This window comes from Macadamia integrifolia, chromosome 7, assembly GCF_013358625.1.
Source record: "Macadamia integrifolia cultivar HAES 741 chromosome 7, SCU_Mint_v3, whole genome shotgun sequence".
In the NCBI taxonomy this organism is placed as follows: Eukaryota; Viridiplantae; Streptophyta; class Magnoliopsida; order Proteales; family Proteaceae; genus Macadamia; species Macadamia integrifolia.
In genome coordinates, this window is record NC_056563.1 from 29,396,429 (window position 1) to 29,409,514 (window position 13,086).

General features: G+C 37.7%; 2 protein-coding genes across 2 annotated transcripts; both read right to left on the reverse strand.

Annotated features, from left to right (window-relative positions):
* Positions 1-1,494: 1,494 nt before the first annotated feature.
* On the reverse strand, positions 1,495-3,880 carry LOC122083127 (thiosulfate sulfurtransferase 18-like). Its single transcript, XM_042650826.1, has 5 exons — positions 3,707-3,880; positions 2,528-2,607; positions 2,345-2,418; positions 1,743-1,796; positions 1,495-1,664 (listed from the first exon to the last, which is right to left on the reverse strand). Exons 1-5 carry the CDS (start codon positions 3,838-3,840, stop codon positions 1,587-1,589), a joined length of 420 nt encoding a protein of 139 aa, XP_042506760.1. The 5' UTR covers positions 3,841-3,880; the 3' UTR covers positions 1,495-1,586.
* Positions 3,881-6,156: 2,276 nt separating this feature from the next.
* Positions 6,157-11,872, reverse strand: LOC122083332 (DNA-directed RNA polymerases II, IV and V subunit 11-like). Its single transcript, XM_042651091.1, has 5 exons — positions 11,713-11,872; positions 11,493-11,582; positions 11,262-11,340; positions 8,208-8,303; positions 6,157-6,413 (listed from the first exon to the last, which is right to left on the reverse strand). The coding sequence occupies exons 1-5, from the start codon at positions 11,763-11,765 to the stop codon at positions 6,381-6,383; spliced, it is 351 nt and encodes a 116-aa protein (XP_042507025.1). The 5' UTR covers positions 11,766-11,872; the 3' UTR covers positions 6,157-6,380.
* Between the last annotated feature and the right edge of the window lie 1,214 nt (positions 11,873-13,086).

The following is a 13,086-nucleotide window of genomic DNA, read 5'->3' on the forward strand; positions in this document are numbered from 1 at the left end:
ACTACTCCGGGGATGTAGGTAAATTGCTGAACCTCGTAAAAACTCTGTATTGTGGGTGCTTGTTGTTTGCATTTTATATTGAAGTGCGTGGAATGTGGAATGGGAAAGCACACTTGGAAGTGCCTATGAGAGGCTGAATGTGCATACAACTATATACAAACAGGGACAGGTATATCAGGTTTTTCTTGGCCAGATATCAGACAGGTTTTTGGGGATCGAAATTGGACTCACTGATTCACCCCCCTCTCGGTGACTGCCGGGTTACAATAAATTCCACCCCATCAAAACTCCCCTGAACAAATAGGGCCTAACAGTTAGCTTTTGAGGATGAGTTCTAACCAAGTCCCTAACAATAAAGAGGAGAACGATGTGGATATTTTCATAGGATTGATATATCAACCTTTGGCTACTAGATGATTTGTTTTGGAGCATCCATCTATGTAGAAAAATAAATAAATTAAATATCAATCATAGATAGGGAATGGTTAAATATCTTTTACTCATCTGTATTGTTGTGTGCTCATATGGTTACGAGTAACAATATATAATGGTTTCTTCTATAGTCAAGGTTTTGAGGTCTCAAAGAAACTATCTAAAAATTGTTCCTCTAATTAGTGGGGAAGTCATTTTATAGAGACATGCGGTTTGCTTATTAGTACTTATTTCAATTTAGTCAAATTTATGTGGATGCTTGAATATGTTGATGAGGCAAAGAGCCCCTGAGGCACTGGTGTTTTCATACTCCTTAACACTGGTGAGGAGATTATTAAATCAAGTCATTGTTTCATGAGCACCATTGCATACAAACTTGGTCCAAATGAATTGATGAATTATGCATTGGAGATATTTGTTAATATCAGCCCTTAGTTACTGGATGGTTTATTTTGGAGCATTCATATATGTAAAATAGAATAAAAGATTATCGGTTATAGATAGGATAGGATAGGATTAAGTGTCCCTTAATCTTACTTATTTGTATTGTTGCATACTCATGTGATCACGAGCAACAATATATAATAGTTTCTTCCACAATTGTGGACTTCAGGTCTCAAAGCAGCCCCTCTAAAAATTGTTCCTCTAATCATTGGAGACATTTTTAATAGGATTAACCTTATTTCAAAATTTGGGTCCTTTATCTTTGCTTATAAAATTTTTATTACATTTTCGGCTATTTAATAAAAAATTTCAAAGATTACTTTTTAATCGGTTGAAATAAAATTTTTCAAGTGAGAAAATACATTGGATCTGAATGTCTCAAGTGGACATAATAGACACTAGCTTTCGGCACTCAGACGATGTGCTTATCTCTCTCTCTCTCTCTATTTATTAACATGTCAACATTGTGTACCAAACAAATGGCCACATGACAAATAGTTTGGCCAGGTAGATATATGGTCCTATCTTAATCAGGGATGACAGGAGCTTTAAGTTTACTAAAAAAACAGAAAAAGGTTGGAGCTTTAATACCAAAGTTAATGTCTGATAAGTAATAAATATCTATCAAATGCCAATAAATATTATTCAAGTAAAAAACCCTTAATAAGTTGGGTGAAACCAAATTAACTACAACTTTATCACTTGTCATGTTATGGTTTCTTCACAGGATAGCCACTCTTCACCCATGCACTGTATCCTCCTCCCATGTTGGTCACATTCTTGAAACCCTGCGATTCAATTACATTCAAATGAATATAAAATTACAAAATAATTCTCCATTATCTTATCAAGGGATTGAAACTTACAGAGTTCTCAAGAGCAGTAGCTGCATGAAGGGACCTGGAACCAGATAGACAACCCTTCACAATTTCAACCAAATAGTTAGATGGCTGAGAACTATACTATTGTTATCTCATATATACAAGTTGATTTTTTGTTGTTGCAAGGAAAGTTAAGATGGATAAATGGAAAAACTGTAACTGATAAAATAAAATATAATTTTCGTTCATCACTCGGTGAACGAGGAGAGGGTCTTGATGTGACCCCCTCTCTCCACATCTCTCTTTCTCCCCCCTATTGTACGGTGTCGATATGCCACGGTGAATGGACATCCATTCACTATGGCCTCAAGAAAACTTGGTCCAAATAAGAATAAAAAGGCCGTTACCCAGTGCACAAAGGCTTTCTGCACTTAAGTAGGGTTCTAGGAGGGTATATAGGTAGACAACCTTACCCCCTTTACGGAGAGTCTGGTTCGCAGGACTCGAACTCGCACCACTGTGCATGCGGAAAGAGCCCTTTGCCATTGCTCCAAGCAACAGGCAAAATGAGAATGTGAAACACATATCTCTTAAAAACTTAGATTAATTTAGACATTTCACTGTTCAAAATGATAAAAGGGGATTACCACTATGAGAGGACAATCATTTTTGAAAATGGAAGAAACATGTTTCACGAACAGGGGATTCTTTGTGAAATTTCCTGCAATTTGAAAATTTGAAGACCAAAATAAACCTCTTAGTCATCTTTTCCCATATATAAACAGCTGATATGAAAGTTAAATAAAAAAAAAAAAATTGAGAATATATACCTTCTGGGGTTTTGAACATGTAAGGAATGTTCACAATTTTCTTCACATCTACGTAGCCTTCCTTGAATTCTTCTTTGGTCCTATTGGTACATAAATCTCATAAGAATAAAACAAGAGCCCAGAAAATAGGTCAAAAGAACCTAATAAATAACTCCTAAACATTGTATTTCTTCTTCATATGATGAGGCAATTTTTTAAGGAAAATGATATGGTCCAAAAATGGTGAACCTAGTGCACAAAGTTCTCACCATTGCAGGGTCTGAAGAAGATTAGGATGTATACTATTTTATCCCACTTTGCGGAGAGACTATTTTTCAATTCAAACATGCGACCACTAGGTCACAATAAAACAACCTTATTTTTGCTCTGAGATGCACCCTCTAAAGGCAATCAAATTTAGCTCAAACAGTGTTTTTGACATCACAATATGATTTCAATGTGTCTAAGGTTTAGCAGATGACTCGATAAAACAACCAATTATTAATAGATATTTGATGAAATTATTTATCATTTTTCTCATCTGAATTTTATAGAATTTCTCAAGCTGTTATAACATCCTCACCCCTTCCCCACCCACCGAAAGAAAAAAATGGAAAAGTATAGTGATTAGGTTAATCTATGCAAGAACTTCTTAGTCCACACCACAATTTTTGTACCCACTCTCTCTCTCCCCATAAGGTTGTAACAAAATTCTTCGGTCTAGTTTTCTTTAACCCACAATGAATAAAGACTTTTAATTCAAAGGTTTTGATAGTTGGATGGGACTCTAGAAATCAAGGATTTAGTTCACCGGCATCAGATCGATAAAGGTATCTACTGATACAATATCGATACCGATCTTAGATTGATCAATTTTCCATTACTTTTCATAAAAAAATAGGTTATTTTTATATGATTTTACCTCTGTTCGATATTGATACTTGATTCAGATCAGCTGATACCAATATGATAGGACTGATAGGATTGATCCAATACTAATGCTTAAAACCATGCTTGAAATAGTGCTGAGAACATTTTGAACTTTGTATAATAGAACGAAGAGAGAATGAATACACCCCAATGGTTAGATTCTCTTCACTCACAGTAATTTTTTTTTTTAGGTGTAAGAAGGGAAGCTTGAGGATATGAGAGAGAGAGAGAGAGAGAGAGAGAGAGAGAGAGAGAGAGAGAACAACATACCTAGCATCAACATACCAGTAGGCACCGGAGTCAAGGAGGTCCTTGGCATCATGGACATCAATGGTCACAAGGGCTTCAGCACTATTAAAGATGAGAAGAAATCCAGCAAGAGCTACAAACCAATTGGAACCCATCAGAATAACGTTGGTAACTGAATAATGGAGAGAGAGAGAGAGAGAGTCTTGGTAATAGAAACAAAAACTAAATGGGTTTATATAGACTGTGAATGTGGAGAAAAGAATCAAGATGGCACAACCCAACGTGTACGGTTTGTACTTTTAGTCTTCAGTTTGACTAGAAATTAAATGAAACAAACTAAAATTTTTACTTTACGAAAAGGGAATTTTTTTTATCATATATTTAGTGAGAAGAAAAGGGATTATTATTTTTTTAATATTTTATTATACTTCACTTTTGGTTATTTTCACTTATCTTAATATTGAAATCCATTTGCATTTGCATTTGAATTGGCATTTGCATTTGGATTTGGATTTGCATTTTTTTAATATCATATATTTAGTTAGAAGAAAAGGGAGAATTTTTTTATTTTTTTTTTACTTCACTCTTGGTTATTTTCACTCATCTTAGCAATGAAATTAATTTTTTGCATTTGAATTTAAAGTAAATTTCACTTCTTTTTCTTGACAGAAATATTTTACATATTGTGATAATTTTTTATTTTTCTTGAGATATCGTAAATTGGAAATGTTCATTTGTAGAGTGAAACTGTTATTACATGTTCTATGTGACTCATTGAAAAGGTCATCTCTCCCCCTTCCCCTTCCCCTTCCCCCACTTTTTCTCCTCTTCACCTCCTTTTTCCTTCAGTTCCTAAAGCAAAGGAACCTAACGCACACTTCAAATATTTTCAAAGATGAAGTTGAATTGCAGTTAGTCTGATGTTCAAGATCTTCTCATGTAACTTGAGCATTCCATCAGGTCTATAGTCTCATATTTGAAAAGGTAAAAAAAAGTGAGACTTGACCACACGTGATCCTAGGGACCAAAAAACGGCCTTGCCGACATCCTGTTCTCGTATCCCTGATCGCCCTTGGTGAATGGATTCCCATTCACTGTGAGTGTAGTAAACCCATGGGCAACTGTGTCAGCGCACAGACCAATGGGATGAGGCCAGCGAAGGCATTTTCAGAGGATTGTGGGTGGTGAAGGGAGCAAAGTCTTTTCACACCCGTCTATATGTAGGCATAAACACGTAAACGGGTAGCTTTCTTTCTCACTTCCAGGCAACCAAAAACCTTTCATTAAACCTGTATCATGACAGTAAGAAATGTAAATTTGAAATGAGGGGACTCTGGTCAAGTTATCTCAGACAAAGAGATCAAGTAATTCGTATAGGCTAAGGTCCCATTTGATTTTGTTTCTAGAAACAGTTTTTCCATTTTTTTGTGCTCAGAAATGTCAATTTGGGTGGGGTAATTTGCTGGTTTATTTTTACAAATTAATGTGATGGGTTTTAAAAATCACTTCTTGTGAGATTTGTCTTACCCCACAACGTAAAAAATACAGGTGATTCACAACGTACATGTAAAAGCTGTCCTGGAAACAGGTTTAAAACCCGGTTTTGTTCTAGTGTAGACACTGAATTTTTGTCACCTCCAACAGATGCTGATGTATACTTACAATCGGATGGGTCCTTACAGGTTTGGATTCGAATCGATCTAGATTTGATCAAAACAAGGGCCAATGGGAGCCTACTCAGAAGCATCAACAGAAAGGAATTTGGGCCTTTCATTATGGGTGGGGCGGTCATTTGTCCCATCCTAAATTTAGGTGCATGTGCCTGACTCTCAGCCGGTGTTCTTTTTCAGACAATGTTTGTTTTCTATCCGGGAGCGTATCCTACCCCCTCATACATCTATCTCTCTCTCTCTCTACCCTTTTAATGACTTCCCTAACCCCATTTAATTATACCAATGGGGAAGCTCTGGATGGGTGATTCTTACGGACATAGCATACACTTTCTGACAAAAAACACTACCATGACAAAACGATAAAAACCGATCATTCAAAAAAAAAAAAGATTGCTGTGACTTGAAATGAACCTTTCTCGATGGAGGAAAGGAAAAGCAAATCCTTCTATGGAGCATGAACAAAAAAATTACAGCGGTAGACTCAATAAGGCTGTGGTTGGTAGCCAAGAGAAGAAAAGAAAAAGAAAAAAAAAAAAATACAAAATTGTACTATTTTCTTAATTTTAAAAAATTTTCATTGTGTTCAGTATGTCCATAAGAAGATTTTTATACTTTATTCACTCATGCGCACACACACACCCAAAGGGTGGTTTATAGGGAAAAATGCTGGACGGTCAACAGTAAGGTTTTCGAGCTGTGATCATTATGGAGCTCGTTACCATCTTGTGTTGTGCGTGTGTGTGTCAGAGAGAGAGAGAGAGAGAGAGAGAGAGAGAGAGAGAGAGCATACAATATCAATTGCAAAAGCTATATCCATTGAGGTCTATTGGTAGCTTACAATAGGTTCCAAGGAAGTAGGGGCACAAAATATATACAAACCACCATGAGCATGAGGTAAGAACACAGATCTAAGAAAACACTAGTCACACTGATGGCTGTCAAATGAGATATCCACCACCCACTAAACATAGAAGAGTAGCATCAGAAAGGCCAAAATGACATTTTCATAATCTGAAATGCCCTTAGAATTCTCTTGGATGCTTCATCATATCTTCCTGTAAAATGGAATTTATATGATGTGAGTTCATAATGTCATTGAGTCAAGTTGTGATAGATGCAAAGATAAGACACCGAAGAGTGTTGTGTAAGACGGTATTTAATTAATTCTGTAAGCTGCATTGGTCTTGACCTGATATGAAATCATTTCACTTCCAAATCCTATGACTAGAAGACATGAAGATGCTTCAAGATGGACTCAATTCCCATCTCCTCACCAGCAACATGAACAAAAATAGAGATGAGGTCATCTTAGGTTTTCATCAATAGAAGCTCATTTCTGCCCATGACTTGTATGAATCCATGTTGATGTTATGGATGAATAAGATGCAATGGTAAATCTAAATGAGAACTATTTCACTCCAGGTGACGACCAAAATTTTCTCCTCTCAGAAATTTATATCCCACAGCTGAGATGAACATAAGGTCTTACTTCAACAGTGTAACAGAAAAGCCAGAAGTCTTCTTTATGTGGTAACATCCCAGCCAGAGAGTAATGTTACCCAGGTTCATGGGCTGTATTACTTCACCATAGGAGCACACACTCACAGGAGCAAATTTTTCAACAGCCAAAACCAATGGGTATGTCTCCCCTTTCTTGTATTTATAAAATAAAGTCAGTCAAAAGTACCAAGAATAGAACTCTCCACATGTGGGAGAGTGTTACACAGCAATAGAAACTTCCTAGGAGATGCTATTACAGTGATGGAGATCTACTTTCTAAAACTGAAAACTGAAAGTAGAAACTACCCATCTATAACTAATGTTACTACCTTCCTAACTAATGTGATTCCCAATCATATATTTTTCTATTTTTTCTTCTTATATCTGTTCTCTGTTTTAATTTAGTTTCAGTCCTACAATTATATTTTCTGGTTCAATTTCAGGACTACTACCTGAGATCAAACTCTTCTAAACTTCAAGTTCTGGTCCTGTTTTTGAGCTTTATCTTCAGATTCTAGTTCTGCTGCCACTGCTGAGTTCTAATTTAATTTCTGGTTTCAGATTCTTACTGATCAATCGAGTTCAGAGGTATCCTAGTTCTAGTATACCTTGTAGATTTCTGATTTCAGTTACTTGTTTATGCTTCTATTACTGATATTCCAGCATATTGACTACTTTGAAACATCTTTTCTGGTTGGCTGCTTCTGAGTTCAATTTCTAATTCTGGGGTTCTATTCTTGAGTTTCCTACCCTTAGTATGGTTTTCTCATAATTTAGAATCTGACCCTCGGATTGTTCTCAGATTTTAATATGGTGTTCACCCCATTAGATAGACCCTCCGACCGGCATACTGGCCAGATCCGAAAATTTGATGTTCAGATATTTGAAATCTCTCAAATCTGGTGCCTGCCTTCCTCTTAACTACGGATATTTTTTGATGATCTAAATCCTAGTCCTTAAGTGATTAGATTCCCGTCACCTGTGATTAGACCAAAACGGAATCCAAATATAACTTGCAAAACATGAAACAGACCTGCCGCCAGCTTTAGGACTCTTGAAAGCATTACATTAGCTGAAAAATAAAATCTAACGACACTGCCTACTAAGACTCCAACTAATCTCAAGATAGAAGGGAAAAAAAAAAAAAAACCCAAAATTAACCTCAAAACCTGACTTGAAAATGCAACATTTGTACCATTTTCACTCACTTCATCTAAAAATGAACATTTTTGGAGTTCATGTTTAAAATACAGTTTTCCATATGGCTCCATGACCATAAAAAAAAGCTATACCATAACAAAATATAAGCCAAAAAAATTTCACAGAAAATCCAGTCAGAAGCATCTAACCTCAAAAGCACTCTTCAAGTGATTGAGCTCCTTGTCCAGATCATTTATAGCCTGATTATATGCTTGCATAGGAGACGATTGGCTAGTTGTGTGTACCTGCAAAACCACCCAAATTATTAAAAACCAATGAAAATAATGTTGAACTTTTGTTGTCACTAAGAGGGGGTGAATCAGTGATTCTTTGAAATTTTCTTCTTAACTAAATGTCCAACTGCCATTGAAGGTCTGCCTTGGCTCACAAAAATCACACAGCCCTAAGCCTAACAGCCCACTTGATGCGGATCCGGGTTCCAAGAACAGGAATCGGATCGCTTAGGGCCCACAATAAAGTAGAAAATTCAAAATATAAGGAGTAATGGCAGTTCTGGAATTAACTGAAACTAAAGGGAGGTGGCAGTTTAGTAATTACAGGAAAACTAGAAAGGATTGGCAGACTTGAAAATAAAAGGGATCTTAAAAGGAGGAAAGGAGGTTAAAGTAACTGATGGGATATGAAGGGAATTATCAATTATTGACCATGAACAAATTAGGAACAACATTCAACTTGATGGCATGGTGTAAATAGGAGGTTAAAGTAAGGGGGCAACAATAAGGCAATAAGACAAAAGAAGGACTTTTAACACAAAGGATAAAAATCTAGAAGAATTTTGAATCTCCACTTTTAGAAGAAGAGTGTAACGTATAAGGGGGAGGGGGGTATTCTTGGAATGGAAAATAAACTCAATGGCAAGTTGTAATACAGTGGGGAATGGAAGGGGCATTAATATGAGATATTAGAATAAAGTAAAACCCAATCACCACTTTATGAAGTTGTCTTCAACCAAGCCTCAAGTGAAAACGCAGAAAACACTTTGGGGTTCAGGCGCAATTTTCCTCGCCATTGATCTGTTCTCTATGAAGTTCCAGGCGATGGAAGGTGCTGCAAAGCCTTGCCATACGCCCACCCTAATGGGTTCCATTGTTCAGCACTCCAGGAGATATTATCGACTGAAACCAGACCTGGGGCGGTACCTTCGGTTAACCTGAGTTGCAGGTTTATCTCTCCCAACAGAGATCTTCTTTGGGTCTAAAATTCTACGGTTCAAGTCGCCTACGATAGGGGTTCTTATGCCCTAAAGCTCAGACCCATCAGAGGAGTATTGATGGAGATCGACCTCAACACTAAGGGCTGTTTATGCTACCCAGAAAACAGAGTATTAGTAGTGAGGAGAAATAATAGGGAATTAAAGGGAGATCGAAACCTCTCTTTGAGACTGCTAGGGTCGCAGGAATAGAACCAGAAAAGAAAGAGCAAGAAGAAAATAATGACAGGAGAAGGGAGGGAAGATAGAGAGAAAAAGAAAGAGTAACAAAGGGGAAAGAAAGAAAAGGCTCAAGGGATTGAAAAGGGAAGTAAGAGAAGAATATCAGAGAAGGGGGAGAAAGAAAACATCCATGGCCGCCATCGACTTCAACCAAAACATATTGTCTCAAATTCATTCAAATCTAAAACTGAGTTCTCCATTACAGGGCTATTTAAAGAAAAATAATGACATAATTTTGGAAGCTAATTAAAAATAGAAACTAAACCTAGATAGCAACTAAAATAAAAATCAAATCTAAATAAAAGACTGTTAATCTAATCTCTAACCAATAAAGGAAGTAAATAAAAATCAAGTCTAAAGATAGCAACTAATTCCATCGCCGAGCTGCATCACCACTGTTATTTTAAGTATGCAACTGGCTACATACAGTCCCGGGGGGGGGGGTTATGTGCCTTTGTCCATGGAGCAATACCTTAAGTAGGCTTCGTATATGCTCAATATGCTACACAAAAGCTCCAACAGTAAGGAAGCACCCACCCCCACTGTCAAGCACCCACTCAATAACCTAAAGAACAGTACCAAAAAAAAAAAAAAGGGTATATAAGTATATAACCAATGCCCCAAGACAAGCATAAGGTTGCTTTAGGATTTTTAGGAAGTACCTAACCTAACCAACTCAAACTGAGATACAGGACTAACAAAATAGCCAAAAGAAAGAAATAGTCAGACCCCTGCTATTGTTTTGCAGTATTGACATTCTGGAGAGCAAATGCAAACAAAAACAAGCCTTGAAGATGATCTTGAAGCACTGATGGTGGGACCCAAGCTTGTAGAATGTTATTTCTTCTTCTTTTATTCTCTTTTCTAACAAATCCTTCAAAATGGTTGGTGGGAGTAGATAATGAGCGCAAACCCTCTTCTCCCTTCTCTTTTCTTCTTCTCAAAATGGCTCTTCTTTCTCGATTCTGTTTCTCCAAAGGGTTATTAGGTTTTTGGCCGAGAAATTCAACCTTTAAACATGCCAAACCCGAGCTCATTTCTGCTCCTGATGTCAGATTGATTCAATTCTTGCAGTGTTGAAAACTAGACTTGAAGATCTACAACTCTTATATTTTGAGTTTCAACATAGATAAAGTGCCAGACATTAGGAAATGGGTTGGAAGTCACTATATGTGCAAAAAGGGTGTTTTGAACATCATGCGATGCATCTACGTTCGAGATCATAACTTCCTTGTCCGAACTTGGATAGACCCGATTATTAAGGCATTGTAAAGCTTACTTATAGGGCCAGGGTCTTTTAGTTATGAGTTCCAACCCAGGTAGAGTGCAAGATGCTGAAAAACGGGCCTGAAGCTATTGTGAGTGCAGAGACAATGTTCTCAACAACTATGTTGCCTCCACTCCAAGCCTTGTCCACTTTCATCATACCAGCTCATGACCCCCACCCAACACATTCCAATCACCCTAGACTCGACTACTACCACCTCCAAGTTCCGGACACCCATTTGTGAGTGTGTTGAAGCTTCTCTTTCAACACTCACAGATCAAAACATACAAAACTGCCAGCACTCCCAACTCACTACCATCTCACAGACGGCTCTTGCTCAACAAATAACAATTAAAGTACACATCAACAATACATTGTCTCATCATTTCAAGTAACTCCTAAAACCATAAATTATGAAAGCACACTAAAAAACCCTTTTAAGGATTACGCACAATGAAAACAAGAGAGAGAAAGAGAACTAACCCTAACTATAATCTTGTACTGCAAAGGGTGTGGGAGCTTGTAACCGGCAAACAACACATTAGGGTCCCTGTGTAATTGCCTGCATGAGCAGGAAAAAGAAAATAACAAATGGGAAACATATCAGATAAACATCATTTGAGAAAATTTTCCCTACAGAACCATAAAATAGAGAAACTTTTACTAATTTTGTTCCTCAAAGAAGTAAGCAGAGGGTGATTAATTAATAAGTACATCCGGAGAATGTTCCCGACGGTGTGATCTTCTCTCTCAATGGTGAAGGACGCAGCATTTATTATCTTCGTGTCTCTCTCATAGGAAACCCTGGCGGCGTTCGCAGCAGAAACACAGCCGATTGCATTAGAACAGAGAACGGAGAGCAAATAAATACACAAATTAGAAAAAAAAAATCATCTAATCTGTGAAGGCAAAGAGAACAGAAGCTCATATATACTTCTTGGTGCCTTCGGGAACGACGAAACGCTCGTATCGATCTGGGGCGTTCATGGTTCACTGCTCTCTCTCTCTCTCTCTACACCAGACTGCAGGGTTTTCTCTCCCTTTAAATTGACAAAGGATGGGAAAGGCTGCCCACATCGCCTATGTACTTCTTCTCTCTGACTCTCTTCCCTATTTGAAATGATTCCTTTGCCCCTCCTTACGATGCCTCGACAACGCCGCTGGTGCCACCCGTGACCACTGCTGGTGCCACCCGTTACCAGTATGATGGCCCTCCCCACTGGTGCCCTTCTAGGAAGGGTGTCAAAAAAGTCCGAATCCATCCTGAACCTGAATAAGGTCTAGGCTGAGATTTCTACTAGTAAGGTGGGTTACGGTTGAGATTTTGAGGCCCAAGGGTGGGTTGGGCGGGGCCTGGGTTGAGGTCTAGGCCCAACCCAACTCAACCCAACCTAACCCCCTATCCTATCCTATAAGCATATATAGTAAGCATTTAATAATAATAATAATAATAATAATAATAATAATAATAATAATAATAATAAATCAGTATTCAAAATTTTTCTTTTTAAATACTCAAAGTGATAGATGGAATTACAATAAAAGTACTAATTACAATAAAAGTACTGTAAAAGTACTCTTCTCCTAAGGCCTTGCATCACATCAAGATCTAGTAAAAGTCCTCCACCCCTTTGCCTTTGGCCTTTGCCCTTTGCATCAAGATCTTTGTAATTCTTTGTGTTTTGGCCCCGGCAATTTGATTTTCATTTTGATATTACTATTTAAATGTTATTGATATATTATGGGTATGTTTTTCTTGATTTATATCATATTTACTTTTAAAATGATTGATGGTGATCATGTTTCAACCCATCCCGGCCCAATCAGGGTCCATTAGGGCTGGATTGGGTTGGGGTGAACTTGACAGAATTGGGCTTGGACTTAGATATCCCAGCCCGACCTAGGGCTGGGCTGGACTTGGGCTGAGTTAAGAGAACATAGGGTTGGACTGGGTTTCTTAAAATCCAGCCCAACCTGGCCCATTGACACCCCTACCTGCTAGCTTACTGCACACGAGCATTTGAAATGATTCCCTACCCCTTGTGTATGATGTCTCGTCCCAATTGGTGCCACCCGCTAGCTTACGGCAATGCACCAATCTCTCTTTATAAAAGATTGGGTGGGCAATTTGGTAAACCAAAATTCAATATTAAGTAATCTCGTAATTTTTCAAAAAATTTATCTATCCTGAATCTAGACCCAAACTTGAGACCTCTTGGTGAGTTTGATGTGCGATTGCGCTAGGCCGTTGTTGTTAATGTCATTCATCATCCATCAATGCACACACCCCACCCCCAACCCCCCACAC

Coding starts and splice junctions, on each gene's coding strand:
- LOC122083127 (XM_042650826.1), bottom strand. CDS start 3,840: ATGGGTTCCAATTGGTTTGTAGCTCTTGCTGGATTTCTTCTCATCTTT. Junction 2,608..3,706: donor TACTGGTATGTTGATGCTAG/GTATGTTGTTCT, acceptor ATGTACCAATAG/GACCAAAGAAGAATTCAAGG. Junction 1,665..1,742: donor CTACTGCTCTTGAGAACTCT/GTAAGTTTCAAT, acceptor ATTGAATCGCAG/GGTTTCAAGAATGTGACCAA.
- LOC122083332 (XM_042651091.1), bottom strand. CDS start 11,765: ATGAACGCCCCAGATCGATACGAGCGTTTCGTCGTTCCCGAAGGCACC. Junction 11,583..11,712: donor GTTCCCGAAGGCACCAAGAA/GTATATATGAGC, acceptor GAACGCCGCCAG/GGTTTCCTATGAGAGAGACA. Junction 6,414..8,207: donor ACTTGAAGAGTGCTTTTGAG/GTTAGATGCTTC, acceptor TCCATTTTACAG/GAAGATATGATGAAGCATCC.